This window comes from Hippopotamus amphibius, chromosome 16, assembly GCF_030028045.1.
Source record: "Hippopotamus amphibius kiboko isolate mHipAmp2 chromosome 16, mHipAmp2.hap2, whole genome shotgun sequence".
Lineage (NCBI taxonomy): Eukaryota > Metazoa > Chordata > Mammalia > Artiodactyla > Hippopotamidae > Hippopotamus > Hippopotamus amphibius.
Window position 1 is genome coordinate 632470 of NC_080201.1, and position 20856 is coordinate 653325.

At 68.0% G+C, this 20856-nt stretch overlaps 1 protein-coding gene across 1 annotated transcript; it reads right to left on the reverse strand.

Annotated features, from left to right (window-relative positions):
- Nucleotides 1-311: 311 nt before the first annotated feature.
- Nucleotides 312-19765, reverse strand: CDH15 (cadherin 15). The gene is made up of 14 exons (XM_057712738.1): nucleotides 19678-19765; nucleotides 12938-13096; nucleotides 12621-12776; nucleotides 11724-11868; nucleotides 5812-5972; nucleotides 5009-5137; nucleotides 4420-4605; nucleotides 3272-3525; nucleotides 2524-2666; nucleotides 2163-2399; nucleotides 1697-1936; nucleotides 1459-1595; nucleotides 1205-1372; nucleotides 312-915 (listed from the first exon to the last, which is right to left on the reverse strand). The coding sequence occupies exons 1-14, from the start codon at nucleotides 19717-19719 to the stop codon at nucleotides 715-717; spliced, it is 2358 nt and encodes a 785-aa protein (XP_057568721.1). The 5' UTR covers nucleotides 19720-19765; the 3' UTR covers nucleotides 312-714.
- Between the last annotated feature and the right edge of the window lie 1091 nt (nucleotides 19766-20856).

Here is a 20856-nt window from a genome sequence, read left to right on the forward strand (position 1 = left end):
CGAGGAGGAGCGGGAGGGTGGTGGGGAGCGAGCCTCTTGTTGCTGGGGGCCCTGGTCCCCCCTCCAGGGAGGATAAAGGCATCCGTGGAACGTGGCATCCCTGCTGGTTCTTCCCTCAGGCCACACCTTTGGCTGAAGGGGGCGTCTGTGTCCACCTCCCCCTCATCACCAGGCATCCGCACCCCTGCCACCGCCCCCACCCCCTTGGGGGGCGTCCAGGGGCCACCCACTGCTGCAGCTCTGCTGGGACTGAGGTGGAAGGAGGCCCTGCAGGTCGTTGTGCCAACAACGTGTTGGAGACATGAGCACGTTTTTTAATTCACGTTTGCCCGAAGGCAGCTTCCTCTCATACAGAGATGAGGTCCGTGTGGGGGGAGGCAGAGCTGGGAAAAGGCCCCCGACCCCAAGGGGGCCACTGACGGGGCAGGAGGGGCGCCTCCTTCCAGTCACTCCACTCCAGGCTCTGCACCCTGACTTCCCCGGGGGAAACCAGGCTGACCAAGGCCCTGGGGTGGGGCCTGGTGCCCTCTGTCCACCTCAGCGCAGGTGGCGCTGGACAGAGGAGTGGTGGTTCTTGCCTGAGGAAGGTTCCCAGCCACACAGCCAAGTCCAGCATGTCCGCTGAGGCCCCTGTGGTCTGCTCTCTGTGTCCAGGAGGTCATGCCCTCAACAGGGCAGGTGCAGGTCCCCATCAGAAAGCCCCTTCCCTGGCCCTCACGGGGGCCCGTACAAGTCGGCCAGCCTGGCAAAGCGGGGCCCCCAGTCCCGGAGGCAGCTGTAGTCCTGGTCCTCGTCGCCCAGGCTGGACAGGATGGAGCTCAGCGTCCCCGCCACGGAGCCGTCCCCCTCGTAGTCGTAGATGAGGGCCGTGTCGTAGGGCGGGACGCTGGGGTCGCTGTCCGCAGCCTCCAAGCCCTGTGGAGAGGCCTGGGGCTCAGGGCCAGCACTGCCAGCCGGGCGTCCTCCTCCACCGTCTGGGCCGAGGCCCAGCAGCAGGAGAGGAGGCCACAGAGGAGGCCTAAGTGGAGGCCGAGGGTTCCCCGAGCAGCCCCGGCCCCAGAAGGCAGATCAGAGGCCAGGTCCTCTCTGGGTGGCTCTCCCTGCTTCCACAAGAACCGCCACCCCTGTGTCCGGCCCCAGGGCGAGGCCTCAGGCGTGTGGTGCGGGGGGGAGCGGGGTAGGAGGCGCCCCTGGGGGCACCCACCTCGTTGATGAAGTCAGCGATGTCGGAGGGGCAGGTGGGCAGCGTGCGGGGGGCCTGGGGGCGCATTCGGCCGAACGGGGCGTCTCTGCGCAGCGGCGGCCGTCCTAGGGGCGCGCCCAGGGCCGCCAGCTCTGCCGGGTGGCGCAGCTGGTCCATGTCGTAGGCCTCCTGCGGGCGCACAGAGCGCGTCTGGGTCGGGAGGCCGCCAGCCAGCGGGGGCCCCCCGCGCTCGTAAGCCGCCTGCGCCCCCTCACCTGGTCCTCCTCCCCGCCGCCCTGCTCATCGTAGTTGAGAATGTTGTCCCGAAGGTCGTCCGGCAGCCCGGGCAGGAGCCTCTTGTCCCACGAGTGCTGCCGGAAGCGCGCCAGGAGGGCCACCAGCAGGGCTAGCACTGGGCGGGGGCGGGGCGGAAGTTGAGGAGGGGCGGGGCGTGGGGCGGGGCCTCCAGGGGGCGCGGTCCCGGGGCAGGGGTCTGCGGGCGCGCGCACTCACAGAGCAGCAGGATGACGCTGGCCAGCACGATGAGCAGGGCGCCCAGGCTGATGCCCGCACCGCCCGTGCGCAGCGCGGCGGCCCCCGGCAGGCAGGCGCCGTCCTGGCCGCAGCGGCACACGGTCACGTTCAGGGGCTGCTCGCGCTGCTGGGGCGGCTGTCCGGAGTCCTGCAGCAGCAGGCTGAGGCGGTGCAGCCCCTCCTGCACCTGGAGCCTCGGCCGCAGGCGCGCGTGGCTCACTGCGGAGGGCGCTCGCGGTCAGCGGGGCCGGGGCGGCCGCGCCCCTCCGCGCCTGCGCTCTGGGCAGCGGCCCGCTGGGCGGGGATCCTGAGATGCTAGGCCTCAGTTTCCCCATTTGTCCCCTGCAAATGTAACTAATCTATGCGAGCCCGAGGATGCACTGAGGTGGGAACCGGCCGGGACCTCCCCCGGCTCTGGACCCCCAGGGGCGTGGGGGGAGCTCACCGTTAACCTGGCTGAGGCTCCAGTTCCGGGCCAGCTCTGGGACCCTGGGGCTCAGCTGGAAGTGGAAGGGGGCCCCGTGGGGGGGCAGGTCCTCATCCGTGGCCCCCAAGAGAAGGCCTGAGCCCTGGTCTGGTGTGCTGCACAGGCTGCCCCACGGCGGGGACAGCTCAGGGGCGTGGTCATTGACCTCCAGGATCTCAATGGACAGGGTCCCGGTGGCCGTGCTGGGCGGGGAGGCTGCAGGCAGAAGAGGCCTGGTGGGTGCCTTGCCCCTCAGAGCCCACATCCCCCCATACGTCTGCTCCGTGGAGCGCCTGGCTCCCAGCCCTTGGGCAGCAGCAGGGGCCCCAGCCTGGCTCACCATCATCTCGGGCCAGGACGATAGCCCTGTACCAGCCGTCCTTGAGGAAGGGGGAGGCAGGGCTGAGCACGCGCTGGGTCTGCACCCGGCCAGTGGCCCCGTCCACCTGCAGCCAGTCTTCAGGGTCATAGTCCTTGGAGTAGCTGTTGGCGAGGAGCGGGGGAGGGCACAGGGCGGGCCTGAATCTGAGCAGGACCCCCAGAGGTGTGGTCACATGCAGATGCGCGCGCGCGCACACACACACACACCTTTAAGAACAGACATCCCACAGCCCTAAAGGAAACCAAGGCTCGAAGAGGGCAGGTGAGCTGCCCAGGGCCCCGTGGCCACTAAGTGACAGCCAGGATGCGATGGTGGGCCCCATGGAGACAGACACAGACACACGGCCAGGGCAGTGGGTGAAATCCGAGACAGTAACAGCCAGTCCCCAGGGAGCAATGGCTCCCCAGAGTGGGCAGGGCCGGATGCTCAGAGGCTGGCCCGCACAGACCGGCCTGTCAGGGTGCACCCGCCGGAGCCCAGCCCTGCCTACAGGACGAGGTCACGTGAACACACACACACACACGTGGTAGTTGAGAGCCCCGGGCTCTCCGTGACACACACAGATGAGCCCTCCACCTCTGACGAGGGCCCTGGTGGGAACCCTCAGGGAGCAGGGCTGAGTACCCTCAGCGGAGCTCCTGCCCTGGCTGGGAGGAGGAAGAGGAGTGGGGATGTGAGCTCCCCCCGCTCACCCGGGGGCGCCCACCTGAGCCTCTGCAGCTGCTGCGTGTCGGGATCTCGGGCAGAGAAGGTGGCCACGGGGGTCCCTGGGGCCGCCCCCTCGGCCAGGCTGGTCCGCAGCGGGTTCTCCTGGAACACGGGCGCTTCGTTGATGTCCCGCACCTGCACGCTGACCCTGGCCTGGCCCCGCTCGGCCCTGGGGGTGGCGGCCTGCAGGGGGGCCTCGTTCTGCACCGCCACTCGGAGGTGGTACTGCTCCCGCCTCTCGTAGTCCAGGGGCTGTGGGGGGGGAGCAGGGCGGCAGCCGGTCAGGACCCCAGACACCCCCCACACACAGGGAACCCGGAGGCAGCCGCAGGCTGGAGAGGCCTCTCCTGGTCTGTCCTGACAGCCCCTTCTTTCCTTCTGCTTTTAGCCTTGGAAAAATGAAAATCATGCAAGACAAAAAGGCACAGAGAATAATGTAAAAATGACAAATACTCATCACCCAAACGAATTTGTCGGGTGTTGTGAGGCCAGTTTCCCATCCCCTGGCTGGGCACCCCCCTCAGTGACTCAAGTAGGCACTCATCTGAGCCTTGCTAAGAAGCCATCTGGGGGATGTGGTTGAAGTGACCTGTACCACCAGCTGACTTTAAATAAAGACGATGCTGCGGGAGAACCTGGGTGGGTCTCATCTGCGGGTGAGAGTCTCTGAGGGCAAAGCTGAGGCTTCCCCCGGGGAGGAAGGGATCCTGCCTCCAGACGCAGCCTCAGCTCCGGACTCGGCAGCCTGTCGCAGCCCCGCAGACTCCGGACTCGCCAGCTGCCCTCACGACGGCCGGCCAGTGCGAGCCAGTCTCGGGCAATAAAGCTCTTCCTGTGTTGACAGCTACATCCCCCTCTCTGCACCTGTGTGTGCACGTGTGTGCACGTGTCTCCTGCAGGTTTTGTCTCTGGTCTCAGGTTGGCCGACACATGAGGTCTGTACTGTGCACGTCGAGCACGTGCATTAAGTGGCAAAACACTGGAAACAACACGCAGGGCGGCCCCTCCTTCCAGCCCCACCCCTCTGGGCATCGTGGGCGGAGCCCGCAGTCCCAGCTCTCCTGGTCCCCTTGGCTCCCTCCTCAGGATGCACAGAGGGTCCAAACAGGGTCCCAGGGTGTGAGGAGAGGCACCCTCTCAGCTCACCTTCACCAAGGACAGCACGCCCTCGTTGGTCCTAGGGTCGGTGCGGACGGCGAACTGCCCGTCAGGGTCACCCTCCAGGATGGTGAACTTGGCCGCCCAGTTAGGGGAGCCAGGCAGGTCCCGGTCCTCCACCTCAAGCCGCCCTACGTCCACTCCGCTGACGGCCTCTGCGGCCTCCATGAAGAACTGCGGGAAGCCGGCACTGTTACCCATGGACAGGCGACGGGAGAGGTCCCCCGGGGGCTCACCCTCCCGCTGCCGGCCCATGGGGAGTCGGGGCTCTGGGAGCCCCCTCCCAGGCTCACCCATGTGCCAGGCACGTCTTCCCCAGAGAGCAGGGCAACCGCTCCCTCGCACCCAGGAGGGCTTGGGGACAGGTCCCACCCCAGGGTCTCAGTGGCCTCCCCCCAGGGCCCTCCAGCTCCCGACATGCTCACAGCCCCCGTGCTGGCCTCTGGCCGGGGGTCCTGCGGGATCCACGCAGGACGCCTCCTCTGGGCACCCAGCCTCCCACCCGCCAGGAGCCCCGGGAAGGGCGGGGAGGTCAGCCCCGAGCAGCGGCCAGCGGAGGTGAGGACGGCGACAGCACCTGGTCCCTGGTGAACGCGGGGGCGTTGTCATTGACATCCTCCAGCGTGACGATGGCCCAGGCGGTGGCGGTGAGGCCGTCTCCAGACATGTCGGCCACCTGCAGGGTCAGATTGTACACGGCGACCGCCTGGGGGGCATGGTGACACGGGGTCAGGAGACCCAGGTGGGGTGCGGGACGGGGCTGGCGGGCCGCCCCCAGGAGGCTCCAGCACCTGCCCTGCTCCCAAGCTCTGGGGCAAAACCGGCGGCCTGGCCTCTCAGGGTCTGACAGTACCACTGTCGACCCCAGCCCCTGCCCCAGCCTGGGAGTGGGCAAGAGGGTAGTGGCCGCGTTGGGTAAGCACTCATGGGGCGCCTGCTGCGCACGGGGTGTGGGGTCCCTGCCCTGGGGAGCCGGGCGCAGCTGCTGAGAGAGGGGACAGACAGCATCCAGTGCAGTGAGTGGCCTTGGGGAAACCAAGGAGGGCTTCTTGGAGGTGATGCCACGCAGAAGCCCGGCCGCGAGGGGAGCGGGGGCCCCGCAGAAGAAGGCCGGAGGGTGACCATTTCTCCACGGCCCGCGTGGTCACTGGGGCCAAGAGGCGAGGGCCCCTTGGATGGCCCCCCCCGCCCCCGGCCAAGGATCCCGACTGCTCCGCAGGAAACATGCCGAGGGCCCCTCCCACCGTCTTTGGAACCAAACGCACCACACCCATGGGGCAGGTCTGCCCTAACCCAGGGCCACGGAGAGTGGCCGCGGCGCTCAGGCCCCTGTCCGGGGCTGCCCTGCCCGGCCGCGGGGGCGCCGCCGCGCGGCCTCACCTCACGGTCCAGGCCCACTTGCACCGTGCGGATCTCCCCCGTGTGCGGGTCGATGCTGAAGAGCTGGGGGCCGCCCTGCTCCAGGATGGAGTACCGCAGCGCCGCGTTGTCCGTCTCCGGGTCGTCCGCATCCGTGGCCTCCGCCCTGGTCACGTAGGTGCCTGGGAGGGGCAGGGACGTGTGGGGTGACACCCATGGGTGCCCGCCCCCAGCTCCAGGGCACGTGGGCTCCCACCCCCCTGCAGCCCACGGAGCCCGGTCCCGGCCCCCAGTCAGCCTGCACACACGTGAATGTCCCAGCGCTGGGGCTGCTTGTGGGAAGGAGGCGGGGTGTCCGGTGCACACGGCTGACCCTGTCTCCCACGGGCCCCGAGACAGGCCAGGCGAGCCCGCTGGGGGCCCAGCCCCGGGGAGGCAGAGGGTGCGGCCGTCTCCGAGCGAAGGGGTGCCCAGGGCCGCACCCGCTCCCTGGAGCAGACACGGCCCCAAAGCTCAGGGGAGGGGCTGCGCAGGGGCCCTGCAGGCACCTCAGCACCCGTGCCGACCTGTTTTCTGCAGCGATTCAGGCCTGACCCCCACACACCCCAGCTCAGGTGTACTCAGCCCAGTGAAGCGGGCCGGCCTCGGGCCATCTGGGGAGCTGACCCCACCTGTGACTGGGCTCTCCCAGCCCTTCCTGGGCCCTGGCGAGTCAGCTGAGCGTCAGGCTGGTGTCTGACGAGCAGTGGCCCAGCCACGGCCCAGCCTTAGAAGGTGCGTTACCAGCCAGGTAACTCCTGGCACGATGCTGGACCCCAGGCTAAAGCCAAAGAGGACGCTTCGGAGAGGCACCCTGTCACCGGGGTGCAGGCGGGCACTTCTGAAAGCACCTGTCATGCTCTCCATGGCTGAGCCAGCGGGCCGACTCCTGTGGTGACAGGAGCCCAGCTTCTTGCCATCGGGGAAGGGGACCCAGAAGGGACGCTGCGGAGCTGGATCAGAATTGGAGGCGCCAGGACTTCCCTGGTGGTGCACTGGGTAAGAATCCGCCTGCCAGTGCAGGGGACACAGGTTCGATCCCTGCCCCAGGAAGATCCCACATGCCGCGGAGCAACCAAGCCCGTGCGCCAAAACTATTGAGCCTGCGCTCTAGAGCCTGTGAGCCACAACTATTGAGCCCATGTGCTGCAACTACGGAAGCCCACATGCCTAGAGCCTGTGCTCTGCAACAAGAGAGGCCACCGCAATGAGTAGCCCGCACACCACAATGAAGAGGAGTCCCCGCTCACTGCAACTAGAGAAAGCCCACGTGCAGCAACGAAGACCCAACACAGCCAATAAAATTAATTAATTAATTAATTTAAAAAAAATGGAGGTGCCAGAGAGGACTCGTGGCTTGTGCCGAAGGTAGAGAGACATGTAAACATGGCTGAGCGAGCACACACGTGCCCGTGTACACGCAAGCTTACTTCCAGCTCCGGCTGCTGAAAGGACCTGGGCCAGTTGGATGAGTTTCCGATTGGCCGTATCTGGGATGATTTGAGCTTCAAAATAATGGCGCAAAAAACCACAACCCGCTGAATAAAACAAGACTCCTTAAAGGCCGACGGACACACATGAGCAAATGCGCACGGACCCGGGACGGGACAATCTGCTGCAGTGCTGGCACCTGCGCACGTGACCCCTCCAGCAACAAAATACAAAGAAACTAAGAGGGACTAAACATAACTGCGTGCGTGCCAAGCTGGGGCAAATTCTGGACAATGAGATACAAAGAGACCAAAAAGCCCAACTGCCACTCCTGAAGGGCAAAAGCAGGGCCCTGTGCAGGCCCCCTGCACTCCCACCACCAGAGGCGGGGGCAGCCCACCTGAGCCACCTCTCCAGCTGCAGCCCTGGACACCCCCACCCTCACCCCGTGTAAGGAACCAGCTCGCCTCCCCCCCCACCCCGGGGAGCAGCAAGGGAACCTGGTGCCTGTTCTCTCCCTCCTGCTGCAGCAGGGCTCCAATAAAGCCTCGCCTGAATTTCCTGTCTGGCCCCCGATCAACTTCTACTGACTAAGGAGGCCAAGAACCCTGGTGGGTATCACATACACACAGACATTCACACACAGGGGGACTGAACGCGCTGCGACGTGACAGAAAGCCGGAGGAAACAGAAAGCCCGCGGAATCAGAGCGCGGCCGCGACACAGCCAGCGGCGGGGCCGGCGCCGGCGGGTGGCAGTGTGAGCAGCCAGCAGGGTACGTGCACGCTCTCAAAGGACCCCCCGCAAGACACCTATTAATTACAAGGGAAAAGTAGAAAGCTCGCAGTGGAGAAGCCGGCGGACACCCCCACAGCCACGGGCCCAAAGTCGGCGTCTCCGGGAGCGGGACACGCGTGCCTCCCGGGGCCTCCAGCCACACAGACCCGCTCAGAGACACTCTGCACAGCAGCTGCCTAAAAACCTCAGGACAGCAGTGTCACGACCAGGCAGGTGAGAGACTTTCACAGTGAAAACTACAAAACGTCCGTGAAAGCAATTAGAGAACATGCAAATAAACGGACAGCCCGTGTTCACGGAAGACGTGTTGCTACCACGTCAGTACCACCCAGGGCAAGCTACAGATGCAACGCAATCCCTGTCAAAGTCCCAAGGATATTTTCTTTACGTAAATAGAAAAATCATTCTAAAATTCCTATATAACCTCGAGGGACCCTGAATAGCTAAAAGAGTCCTGAAAAAGAACAAAGCTGGAGGACACCCTTCCTGATTTCAAAACTGTCTCCAAAGGTACAGTAATCGTGTGTACCTGCCCTCAAGACAGACACACAGACCAATGGAACAGAATAGAGAGCCCAAGAATAAACCTCACACCCACAGCGGGCGATCTTACACAGGACGCCAGGACCTGTCAGCGTGGAGAGCGCAGTCTCCTCAACAACGGTGCCGGGAGGCTGCACGTCCACACGCGGAACGAGGGAGCTGCACCCGGAATTATTTAACACCGCACACAAAACTCTCCCCAAAACGGGCCAAACCTGAGCACACAACCTAAAACCTTAACACTCTTAGATGAAAACAGGACAAGGGCTTCCCGGGTGGCACAATGGTGAAGAATCCACCTGCCGACACAGGGGACATGGGTTCGGGCCCTGGTCCGGGAAGATCCCACATGCCACGGAGCAGCTAAGCCCGTGCGCCACAACGACTGAGCCTGTGCTCTAGAGTCTGTGAGCCACAATTGTTGAGCCCATGCGCCACTACTACTGAAGCCCAGAGCCCGTGCTCCACAACAAGAGAAGCGACCACAAAGAGGAGCCCACGCACCACAAAGAAGAGTAGCCCCGGCTCGCCGCAATTAGAGAAAGCCCCTGTGCAGCAATGAAGACCCAACACAGCCAATAAGCACATACATTAATTAATTTTAAAAAATGACCTAGCAGTCCCACGTCTGGGTACACACCCAAAGGAACTGAAAGCAGGGTCCCAAAGACACACCTGTGCCCCCCCGTGCATCACAGCACCATTCACAACGGCTAAAATGAGAACGCAACCCAAGTGTCCACCAAAGAGTAAACAGGTGAGTGAAACGTGGTATAGCATCCAGGGCAGTGTTGCTCAGCCTTAAAAAGGAAGCCGGTAGAGACACAGGCCGCTCCCCTCCCGGGCCCTGAGGACACGATGCTCAGGGAGATAAGGCGGACACAGACAGACAAGCACCGCACGATTCTACCCACACGCAGTCAAGTCACAGAGACACAAAGTAGATGGCGGGTGCCGGGAGCTGGGGGGGCAACGGGGAGTGAGCGTGTAATGGGTCAGAGCTCCAGTCTGGGAAAATGAGGCAGGTCTACAGACGGTGGCGGTGGCTGCACAACGATGTGAATGGACTGAAACCTCTGAACCGTACACTTGAAAACGGTCCAGGGGGTAAATTTTGTTATATGTCCTTTGCCACAATAAAACTCTGCAAAACAAAACTCAGTGTCATGAAGACCTCGTGGCAGAGGAACCGTCCCCAACAGGGCCGCACGAGCAGGTGGGGGGCGCCAGTTCTGCCCCCACGGCGCGCGCCAGGGGCGTCCCCAAGGTCACACCTGTGTGAGCCCGTCAGACGGTGAGGCATGCGCGACCCGGCAGCCCAGAGTCCAGGCTGTGCGTGACCCCAGGAGGGGCACACTCCGGGGCTCCCCCGCTAGAGCCGGTGCAGCGGCCCCGCGGGAGCAGGAAGAGGGGCCGAGGTTGGCGCAGCTGCGGGCGGTCCCTGGGCACCCGTGCCCTTTCCCGCCCGGCCACGGAGTGCTCCCAGGGGAGGCGGGGCGGGCGGAAACCCGGGACGACCCCTCGGCTCAGGCCGCAAGGTGGCCCAGGTGTGGGGAAGCCCGTGGGTGGTCCCCAGCCACAGGGTGAGGACGGGGCTGCTGAGCTGCAGCGACGGGGCTCGGCCTTCGGCGGAGGAGCGGGGACCCTGAAGGAGCCCCACCCCTGGGGCTCGGGGGCACAGGGACCCCCTGCGACTGAGACCACCGCCCCCAGGTACACCAGGAGCCCTGCCAGGTACCACACAAGGGTCGTCGCCCTGCGAGGGGCCCCCCTGCGTGCAGGCCTGTGCTGCGGCGGCGGCAGCAACGCAGAGAGACCCCAAGAAGCTGGGCTCAAGCGGCAGCAGAGGCCGGGCCGCCCCCCACCTCCCCTGCTCCCTTACACACAGAGCAAGCGGGGAAGAATCCACCCGCGATGACCAGACAGCCAACAGAACCACATCTACAGCCAGCTGGACACGGGGGCTTTTCTCCAACAGGACTGAAGCCACCACGGCCGGCGTGAGGACGGCCCCGCAGGCCAGGCGGACGGCAGGCGGGGACAGGTGTGGCTCCGCGGGAGGCGGGGGCTGTGCGCGGAGGAGGGGTCTCCTTCGCTGTAGAAGGCTTGCCTGGGCGGCGGAAGCGGAACAGGCCGGCAGGTGCGACGTTACCACGCGTCCGCGTCACCCTCCTGACCTGAAGTTACACTAAGTTACTGGGCCGTGTGCTCTGAAGGCCCCGGGTCTGCAACCAGCCTGCGATGTGACCAGCGCCCCTGGGAGCCGGGTGGGGAGGGGACGCAGCAGACCGCTGTCTGGAATGTCTGTCCCGCCTGGAACAGAATCAGGCCAGCGAGTCCGCCCTGTGAGGACGCATGAGGGACAGAGGGGCGGGGGCCCTCAAAGTGCAGAATTAGCAAGCAGGGAGCGGCAGGGACCGATAACAGGCAGGGCTCTCCTCTCGGGGGATGAAGATGATTTGGAAGGAGACTGAGGTGTTGGACGCACGACGCTGTGAATGTGCTAACTGCCACCGAATTGTTCATTTCAGAACGGTTCATTGGGGGCTTCCCTGGTGGCGCAGTGGGTAAGAGCCCACCTGCCAATGTGGGGGCCACGGGTCCGAGCCCTGGTCCGGGAAGATCCCACGTGCCACGGAGCACCTAAGCCCGTGCACCACAACGACTGAAGCCCAAGGGCCTAGAGCCCGTGCTCCGCAGCAAGAGAAGCCCCAGCTCAGCGCAACTAGAGAAAGTCCATGCACAGCAACGAAGACCCAATGCAGCCAAAAACTAAAAAAAAAAAAAGGGTTTATTTTGTTATGTGAATGTCACCTCTATTTAGAAGAAAGGGGGGGAGGGAGAGGAAGGGAAGGGTGGGGAGGGGAGAGCAACAGAAGCCACCAGAGGTCTGCCCCCAGGAATCCTCTCTGCACCCTGGAAGATCTGGGGGTTGCTGTTTATGCTGCAACAGGGAGCGACTCGAGGTGACTTGTGGAAATTTCCTCCATTCTGGAGACCATTCATACATTTTTAGACTCTGAGGAGCTCTGAAGTTCTCGCTGAAGGGAAATCCTGGACTTGTGACCTAGCCAGTGCCCATCGAGACGCTCCCTCCCCCGCTGGGAACCCGCCCAGCTCACCTGGGACGGCGCCCTCCAGCACCCGGCCAGTGAACACCTCCTGCGTGAAGACCGGCCGGTTGTCATTCTGGTCCACAACCACGATCTCCAGGTCCGTGGGCTCCTCCAGGGTGGACCCCCCCAGGTCCAGAGCAAAGGCCCTGAGCTGGTCAAGCAGAGAGCAGGGGCTGGCACTGCGGCCCCCACAAGGGCAACAGGAGCAGAAGTGCAGACTTTGTGTCCTGCTGCAAACAGGTGAGAAGCAGCGCAGGGTCGGGGCAGTGCTGGGCAGGTGGGACGTCCCCCAAGGGGAGCCTGCGTCCCCCCGGGCAAGGCGGCCACCACGCTTCCCCTCTCGCCTTGGCCACCAGGAAGCTCACAGCTATGTTTCCAGTGTGACTGAACGGATGCTCTCCCTAGCACACCCGGTCTCGCTCCCTCTTCCTGTAAACTGTTTGGGATGCTTTTGAAGTTTCCTCTCCACACCTGACATTTTCACTTAAGCCACCTCCTGTCCCTTTGGAGAATGGACTTCAAGCACCTTCCAGGGGAAACGCCCTCTAACTGTCTGTGTAAGGGAACCAAGACCTGGTTCTCAAAGCCTGAGGAAGACTCAGGGCACCAGAGGCAGAGGTTGAAGCCCGCTCCCTGGTGCAGGCTGGAACGACGCGTTAGGGAGGCCACGCGGGGCTGATGACCTGTCTGCGGGGACTCAGGCAGCGCCAGGCGCCTCTCCACCGCCCCGTGCTCACCCAGCCCTCCGTCTGCTCTCGCGTCTGCCAGGTGGGCCTGTGGTCCTGAACACCTGCTGCCACGGGCAGGCAACGTCCCAAATCCTGCCCTGCCCCCCAATTAAGGACGCTGGGTTTTGCCGGCTGAGGCGTGACTGCGGCCCCCACGGGGAGAGGCGGGGCCCACCCTGAAGCGGTCTGTCTTCTCGCGGTCCAGCACGGCGTTCAGGGACACCTTCCCTGTGAACGTGTCTATGGAGAAGACGCCCCGGGGCTCCTCGTCCACGCCGGGCCCCTGGATGCTGTAGAGGACACTGCCCAGCTGCTGCTTGTCCGACTTGATCTGCGGGGCAGGAAACGGGCTGGGAGGCGCCCCCAGGGGCGGGGTCCCCCTCTCGGCGGCCCTCTGCCCCTCCCCCAGCTGGGATGGGGTCGCCCAGTCCGCGGCCCCAGGGTGCCCCCACCCTAAAGCCCACGGCGTCGGGGCCCCCCTCGGCCCCTCACCTGCACCAGGAGAAAGGGCAGGCGCTTGTGGTTCTCGGACACGCTGATGGGAGGGATGACCCAGGCTCTGCGCACGCGGCCCAGCGCGGGGGCCCGGCGCCAGGGGTACAGCGTGCGGGGCCGCCTCAACCCAGGCACGCCCGCGGCCGGGCACAGGCTCTGCAGCAAAGGAAGACCGACGTCACCGGGACAGTGGCACCCAGAGCTCCCCCGCCAGGGCGGGGACACCCCTCCCTGGTCACCAGGCCCCCGGCTGTGCGGCCAGAGGAGCCGGGGGCGCCAGGACTTGGGGGGCATGGGGTGCTCAGGGGGCCAGAAGGCGGCCTGACTCCTGGGAGCCTGAGGCAGGGAGGGGGCTGATGAGGCAGGACAGCGGGGCTGGGCCGGCCACCCCCCACCCTCACCCCAGGACCCTCTGTGGGGGAAGAACGTGGACGCGGGGTGGGGGCAGCAGGAGAGGCGGGCACTCTGGGGCCATCCCGCCCCCCTTCCTGCTGCTCTGCCAGAGGTGAGGCACGGGGGTGGGGGGCTCCGGCGGGCAGGCCGGGGACGGTGGGAGGGGCCACGCAGCCACCCCAGGCCTCCTCGTGGTCGGAATCCCTGAGGCCGGGCCGCGGTCGACCAGGCCAACGCGTCTGTCCACACAGGCCAGGAGGGGGTGCCGCCTGGGGGCAGAGCGCCTACCCCTGCGGCACCCGGGGCCGCTGCTCACAGGCAGGGGGTCCGCACGGGAGCCAGGCGGTGGGGCTGCCGTCGCAGGGCTGCTTTGCTCCCCCCCGGGTCGGGGTGCGCGGGCAGCCCCGCTTCCTCTGCCTCCGGGGTCGGGGGGCGGGGCTCGCGCAGCCAGGAGGACGGGGCAGCCGGAGCCTCCCGGGCTCTCCGCGCCACCCGGGTCGCCCCCACCCCGAGCGGTGCCCAGCCCCCACCCTGTGCTGCTTTCCTCCCAGAAGCGTGGAAGCAGCCGCGACCTTCAGGCCAACCGTGCAGCCCCTGGAACGCGGGACCCTCTCTCCCGCGCCCCACGCCCAGGGGACGGGGGGCGCCCTGTGCACGACGTCCCCGAAGCCCCGCGCCCGGGCCCCGTGCGGCTGCAGAGGCAGGAGGGCTGCGGGGCAGCCGTGCCGCCGCCGCGCCACCCCACAGGCGGGGGCGGGGACGGGCACCCGCCCCACCCGGCCCCGCGCTCTGGGCTCAGAACGGGGCTCCGCGAGGAGCCTGGCGGGGGACAGGGCGCCCGTGGTCCCCAGACCTACGGTCAGCTCGCCCCACTGCACTGCTCAGACAGGGACACTGAGGCCCGGAGAAGGAACCCGGCTGCGGGGCTGGGGGCAGAGCTGGCAGCGGCCGGCTCCCTGGGACGGCCCTGGTTTAAACAGGTGCCCTCCGGGCCCCGCTCCCCGAGCGCCGCGGCTGGCCTGAGCGCGGGCTCCGGCGGTGCGGCGGGCCGGGCGTGGAGGTGCTGGGGGCCCCCTGTGCTTCCCGAGTCGTGAGCGGGGCTGAGGCGGGTGCCCCTGGCGGGGCACAGAGCCTGGCTGGACTTGGAGAAGGGCTGTCAGGGCCCAGGGTGCGGGCAGGGGCGCCGCTGGGGCCCAGCTGGCTTGGCTGGGCGCACGCAAGCAACGCGCTGCCCACGGCGGCCGACCCACCCACCCCCCCGCCCCCGGCCTCTGCAGCCGCCTCCTGCCCAGCCCCCTCCAGACCCCAGGCAGGGCGGGGGGCTCCTGCCCGGCGCTGCCCGGCCCTCTGAGCTCCAGGACCGGCCCTGGGCCCTGCGCCCTGCGCCAGGGGCTCCCTTCCTGCTCGCACACCCTTCCCCTCCTTGACCCCTGGACCCACCCCCGGCTGCCTCTTCCCCCGACTTCTGCTAAGGTTTTCCTCCCTCTCCCCGTCAGTCAGTGGAGGGACCTGGCCTGGGCCGGTGGCCTCAGGGAAGGCGGCGACATGACGGGTGAGCAGGGGGCTTGGGGGGCAGGGCAGAGAGGAGGCGCCCCCCGGCCAGGAGGCTGCTGTCCTGGGCGGCCTCTGGCTGCGCCCCCCCACGCAGCCTCTCTGTTCTGCCCACCCGGGGCCTCCTCGCGCGCTTGGCTGACAGAACCGCCGTAATATCCAAACTAAACCCGGCCTCCCCGGGGGGCCCAGGCCACCTCCGCACTTCCCAGTCCTCGTCCTGCCGCCCCACCGGAAGCGCCGGGGGCCTGGGGTCCGGGGAGCAGCAAACGCGGCGCGGAGGAAGGGCCAGGCGGCTCCCCAGGCCCGACAGATGGCAGCGCCGCCTCCAAGCCTCCCGGGCACCTGGCTTCTCACCAAGACAGCCCAGCACAGGCCAGCGGGGGGCTCCCGCCAAGGGGGACCTGCAGGCCTCGGTCACAGGCTCGGCGAGTGGGGGGATGGCGTCTGTTTCCTGGGCATCTCGGGGCAGCAGCTCCCTCGTCCCCCCGGCCCCCCCTCCCCTCCCCCCCCAGCCCCTCAGCCCTCGGGGGGCAGCCGAGCTGGAAGCCACAGGGCCACCCGCATCCCAGCCTCCGTCGCGTGGGGCGTTTCTGTGACACCCAGCGACACAGGGGTGCTGCCCTGACCTCAGTGTTGGGGAGACCTGGGGCTGGGGAGGGAGTGGGGGACAGCCTGTAGGTGCTCCTTGACCTCAGGCTCCTGGAGGGACACTGGGGGACGCACCCTGCCCTGTCCACACCTGGGCCGGCCCCTACACCCCTGCAGCCCCCCACCAAGCCGCGGCTGCCCCCTGCCCCCCCGCGGCTTTGCTGGCACTCCAGGACGCCCACCCGCTTGGCAAAGGGCGTGTCTGCGAGTCCTGGGTCGCAGATGCTCCACGGCCCAAGGTCATGAGGTCAGCAGAAGCCACCGGGCCTTGGCAGGGGTCCCCCGCCCAGATCAGAGGCCGCGGGGGCGGGGCGGCGGGCCGACTCCGGCTCTCGGGATGCGTCTCCGTCTGTCCTTTGTCCTCCCGCCCCCCTCCCAGAAGACGCGGGGAAGGCCCGGCACCGCCTGGGAACCACGGGGCGTCGGAGCGGGCACGAAGCCACGGGGACAGAGCCGTGGACGTTACTCACGGACGCCGTCACCCTCACCGTCCCCGCGCCACACAGAGCCACCCGCGTCAGGGACCCTCTTCCCCCAGCGGACGCCCGGCGGCACCCCCACGCTCACCCTCGGCCGCGCCCTTAGCCAAGAGCCTGAGAGAACAGCCTGGGAGCCCGAGAGATGCCAGGCCCACTGCCCGCTCGCTGGGCCCCCAGCCCAACGGCTGCCGAGTAAGAGTCTCCGTCTGGTCCCGAGCTCGTGGGGTCAGGCTGTGCAGCGAGCACCCTGCAAACGCACTGCAGGGGCAGGAACGGCCTCACCCACCCCAGACCCAGGCGAGGGCCGCGGCAGGGGACACGGTCCAGCTGCAGGTCCCCGCAGGCCAGGCCCTGAGCCTGGGAGCAGCTGGCCACCTCCTCCCCAGGAGCTTCCTCGTGGATGCCTCTCCGGCCGCAGGGCGGTTCCCAACCCCGGGGACCTGTGCCGGCGTGCGCCCCACCAGGCCCCGCAGTGGCGCTGGGCTACGTCGGCACAGGCCGGGGCTTCCAGGCTTCACTGGTCATCGGAACCGACCGGGGCCGGCTTACCCCAGACCTACTGAGTCAGAACCCCCAGGGGGTCTTGCCGCCCCCAGGTGACCCCTGGGAACATGTGGGAACCCAGGCAGGCACAGGGCTGAGAGACAGACTTGAGGGTCACACAGCCCTGAGCTGGCTCCCCCCACCCCTTGGAGACTCTGCACGCGGGGTGCACTGGGCCGTGGTGGCTGCACCCCACCATCCACTGTTCCGGAGCAATGAAGTGCCGGAGCCCTGGAGGGGCTGCCAGCCGCCCTCGCCCCCCGCGGGGGTCCGTCCTGCCTGGCGGGCTGGGGGCCGCCTGCAGAGCTCTCCGCGTCGCCCCACCAGCCCCCAAGGGGCTTGGAATGAGACACGGCCCCGTCTCCCAGGAGCCTGGGAGACAGCTGGGCGCTCGACTGCCCTGGGTAGAGATGCTGGTGACCAGGTGGCCGGGGCCTGGGAGGAGGGCCTGCTTCAGCCCCGGGCCCCGCGGCCTCCAGGGGCCCCTGTGAGTGGCGGGCAGGGGACCCACGTGCGTGTTGGTGGCCTGAAGCGTGAGCGAGCGTTTTCTGTCTCTCTGCCAGGTGCAATTGGGCAAAGCTTACACAACTCGGAGACCACACGGGCTGGGGAAGGGGCTCTGGGTGTCTGCTGAGCCACGTGGCCTCTGGGAGGGAGCCTCAGCCACGCTCCTGGGGGCTTTACGAACTGTGAAGACCTCCGGAGCAACGAGAAAGTCCTGGAACAGGACGGCCCCCACAGCAGACACACACGGTCTCCCCCAGGACAGTCAGGGGAGTCAGCCCCACACCAGCGTGACAGGAGCCGGGGCCACGGAGGGAAGCCGGGTGCAGGGTGCTGTCCCCTCAAGGTGGCCAGGACCCCGGGAGCATGGCGCCCGCCCGGGAGGGAGGGGGTGTGGGGCCGGAGGAAACAGCTGTCCCGTGGCCTCACCATCCCTGTCCCTCCTCTGAAGGCGGCAACAGCTGGAGGGGGACTCAGGGGAGAACCGCAGGGGCCTCTCAGGCCAGGCGGACAGCTGGGTCCATTCCTGGCGTGCCCGAGGCCTGCCGGGCCGTCCAGGAACGGGGGGGCCTGGATTCCAGCCCGGGGGTGGGGAAGGGGCTCCGGCCTGGGAAGCGCGTGGGGCCTCTCCCCCAGCCCAAGCACACCCCACTCCTGTTCCCCCAGGCTCCAGGCCTCCCGCCTGGTTCCTAGAATCTGAGGGACCCAGGCCCAGAAGCGATGCCGGAGGGGCCTCCCTGCACACAAGTACAAGGTCAGCCACGCGGCTGCCCGCAGCTGCACGCAGGCTCGGGGCCCCTGAAGCATCTGGGCTGCCCGCCCACGCCCACCCCCAGGCGGGGTCCCAGGGGACGGGGGACGCCCCGGGCACAGGGGAGGGACCGCAGAGGCCCGTTCTGAAGAGACCCACGCGAAGCCCCCGGCTGAGATTTCAGGGGACCCAAGCAGGGGTGGGGGGAGCCTCCTCCAAGGCACCACGCGGGCGATGGGCGTGTGCGCAGCCTGGGCCTCAGGCCCGCACCCCCGGGGCCCACCGGGGACCGCGCTGATGGGGACTCCTGGGCGTGGAGGAAGATGTGTCCGGGAAGCAGCTGTAGGACCCCTGTGACTGGACAGGAGGGGACAAAAGGCTGAAAGCTGAGCGGGTGGGGGCGGGCCGGACAAGGTCCTGACCCCCCTCACCCAGCGCTAATGTGAGCCGTGCTGAGTGCAGGCACGGGAGCGGCCAGGCCGGTTGGCTGGTCCCCCACCCCCACCAGAATCCCGCGGTCCCCAGCTGTCTGGGAGGGGGTGCATTCTGCTCCACCCTGGGGGAGGGGAGAGGAGTCTGAGAGAGACCTACTCCCCTCCCCCACAGCAGAGTCCCCCCCCCACCCCGGGCCTGGTCAAAGGATGACACCCCCAAACCCAGAGGAGTGGGCCTCCGAGAACACGCCACCTGACGCAGGGGCAGGGGCCCCGTGCTGTTCCTGCAGCGAGTGAGGAGGGGGCGCTGGAGACTGGAGCCTTCTGGAGCACCGGGGGGCCTCCAGGCCCTGTGGGGGGTGCGGAGAGCCCGCCACACCAGGTGGGCTCCCAGCAGGGGCTGAGGGGCGCAGGTCACGGACAGCCAGGCTGTGCTGGGCGGGGGTGGCTGCGGCCTGGCTGAGCCAGCTGGACGTGGCCGTGGGGAGCGGCCGGCACCGTCTCCGTGGGGGTCCGTGAAGGCCCAAATGCAGGGGTGGGGAGTGGCTGGAGCCGTGGGGCCCCAGGGGCCAGCCGTTGGAGGGGCCAGCTGGCAGGGGTGAAACCTGAGCTGGGGAGCCGGAGCCGGGGGGTCTGTGGGAATGGGAGGGGCTCAGCAGCACCCACCGCTGCCCGGAGGGTCTGCAGGCGCAACCGCCAGGGACGATGCGTGGGCGCGGGACGAGCTCCTGTGCGGTCACCGCTCACGTCTGAGAGCCCTGAGGGCGACCTCCCGGCCCCCAGCCCCCACCGGGGACCCCGAGGCCACACGCTCCCCTCCTGGGGCGCGCCTCCGGCCTGCCCAGCAGCCAAGGGCCGCGAGGCCGTGGTCCCACCCAGGGGTGCCCATGTGGGGGCTGGGGCGGCCTGCGCTTCCCTCCACCCATCGGGCGCCCACGAGGGGGACCCGGGCGGGGGGCAGGCAGGAAGTGCGGGGGGTGGTGGCTGTGGGCCTGGGCATAGGACTCCCCACGGAGAGGGGTTCCCGGAGGGCGGGACCCGTCAGACGCCTGGGCGCTCGGACTAGACCGAGGAGGGTCACCTGCCAACTCACAGGGGGTCCCTACGGGACCCGGCCTCCGGGGTTTCCCAGCGGGGGTGCTCCTGCCGCCCTGCCCTGTCTCCGCAAGCCTGAACACCCCCAGGCCCCCGCAGGGCCGAGGGGCGCTCCCCCGGCCGTCCCCGAGCTGGGCTCCCCGTCCGGGCCGGCGGGGGCGGTCACACTCCCCGACCCGGGCCCCAGCGCACCCCGGCCGGGGCCGCCCCGCCCGGAACCTTCCCGGCCCGCAGCCCCCGGGCCCCCGCGGGCGGCCAGGGCCGGGGCTCCCGGAGGCCGGGACGCGCCTCTCCACGACGCGGCTCAGCGCCGGGGCCGCGACCCCCGCGCCTTACCTGGGCCAGCAGCCCGAGGGCGAGCAGGAGCGTGGCGTCCATGGGCCGGCGGCGGACGGCAGCCCGAGTGTCCGGCGCGGGCAGCGGCGCCTTGTGCTGGGACGGGACCCGGCTGAGTGACAGCACAAGTGCGCGGGGCGGGCGGGGCGGGGGAGCCGCCACATGTGCGCGGGGGCGGGGCGGGGCCGGGGCGGGGCGGGGGCTGAGTGACAGGACGTGTGCGGGGCGGGGCCTCGGGGGCTGAGTGCCACCATGTGTGAGGGGCGGGGCCTGGGCGGGGCGTGGGCTGAGTGACAGGACGTGTGCGGGGCGGGGCCTGGGCTGAGTGCCAGCACGTGGGCGGGGCGGGGCCTGGGGATGAGTGACAGCACGTGTGCGGGGGGGTGAGCGGCTGGGCGGGGCCTGGGACTGAGTGACAGCACGTGGGCTGGGCGGGCGGGCCTGGGGCTGAGCGAGAGCACGTGTGCGGGGCGGGGCCTGGGACTGAGTGACAGCACGTGTCCCAGGGCGGAGAGCGGGTCAGGTTTGGTCTCAGGCTGGACGCGCGGCTCGAGCGTCAGGCGCTGGACAGAGCGAACCCTGTCGGAAAAGCAGGGGTGGGGGCGCTGGACTGGGGACCAGGGTGGCTGCCCTCATTCATTCTGAGCACCAGGCACGCTCCTGCCTCAGGGCCCTTGCACCAGCCTGGCGTCGGGCTCTCCCCAAGGCCAGGGCTGGGATCACATGTGCCATGTGTCTCCCGCTCTGGGGTGGCGCCCCCCCCAGGGCAGGCTGTCGGCTGCTGGCCCCCAGGGCTATCACTCGGGAAGGACATGCCCAGCCCTGGCCCCGTGCCCAGCCCTGCCCGCCCCTTCCTTCCTCCTGAATCTGGCAGTTACTTGCCTGGTACCCACCTGGTGGAAGGAGAGGCTCTCTCTCCCCTCCAAGCCCATGCACTCCTGGGCAGCCTGTGGCTCAGAACCGGGAGAGGGCGGGGAGCAAGGGGGTGCCCTGCGAACCTCTGATGTCTTCTGGGCAGGGGAGTGGGGAGTGTCCTGTGCGAGAGCCCGTCTTCTCCGCGGCGGGAGCAGGCATGGGGGCCTCTGCGCTCCTCTCCAGACTGCGGGGCAGCCGAGCAGGTGCGACACCATCTGTGCCCTTGGCCTGCTTGGAAGGAGGCCAGGCTGCCGGGGGTGGGGT

Bases quoted from the DNA above. Each gene is read 5' to 3' on its own strand.
- CDH15 (XM_057712738.1), bottom strand. From the start codon at position 19,719: ATGGACGCCACGCTCCTGCTCGCCCTCGGGCTGCTGGCCCAG. The intron at 11,869-12,620 runs GTGGGCCCCGCC...CTGCTTGACCAG, and splicing joins AGAAGACAGACCGCTTCAGG to CTCAGGGCCTTTGCTCTGGA. The intron at 4,606-5,008 runs GTGCTGTCGCCG...GGCTTCCCGCAG, and splicing joins CCGCGTTCACCAGGGACCAG to TTCTTCATGGAGGCCGCAGA.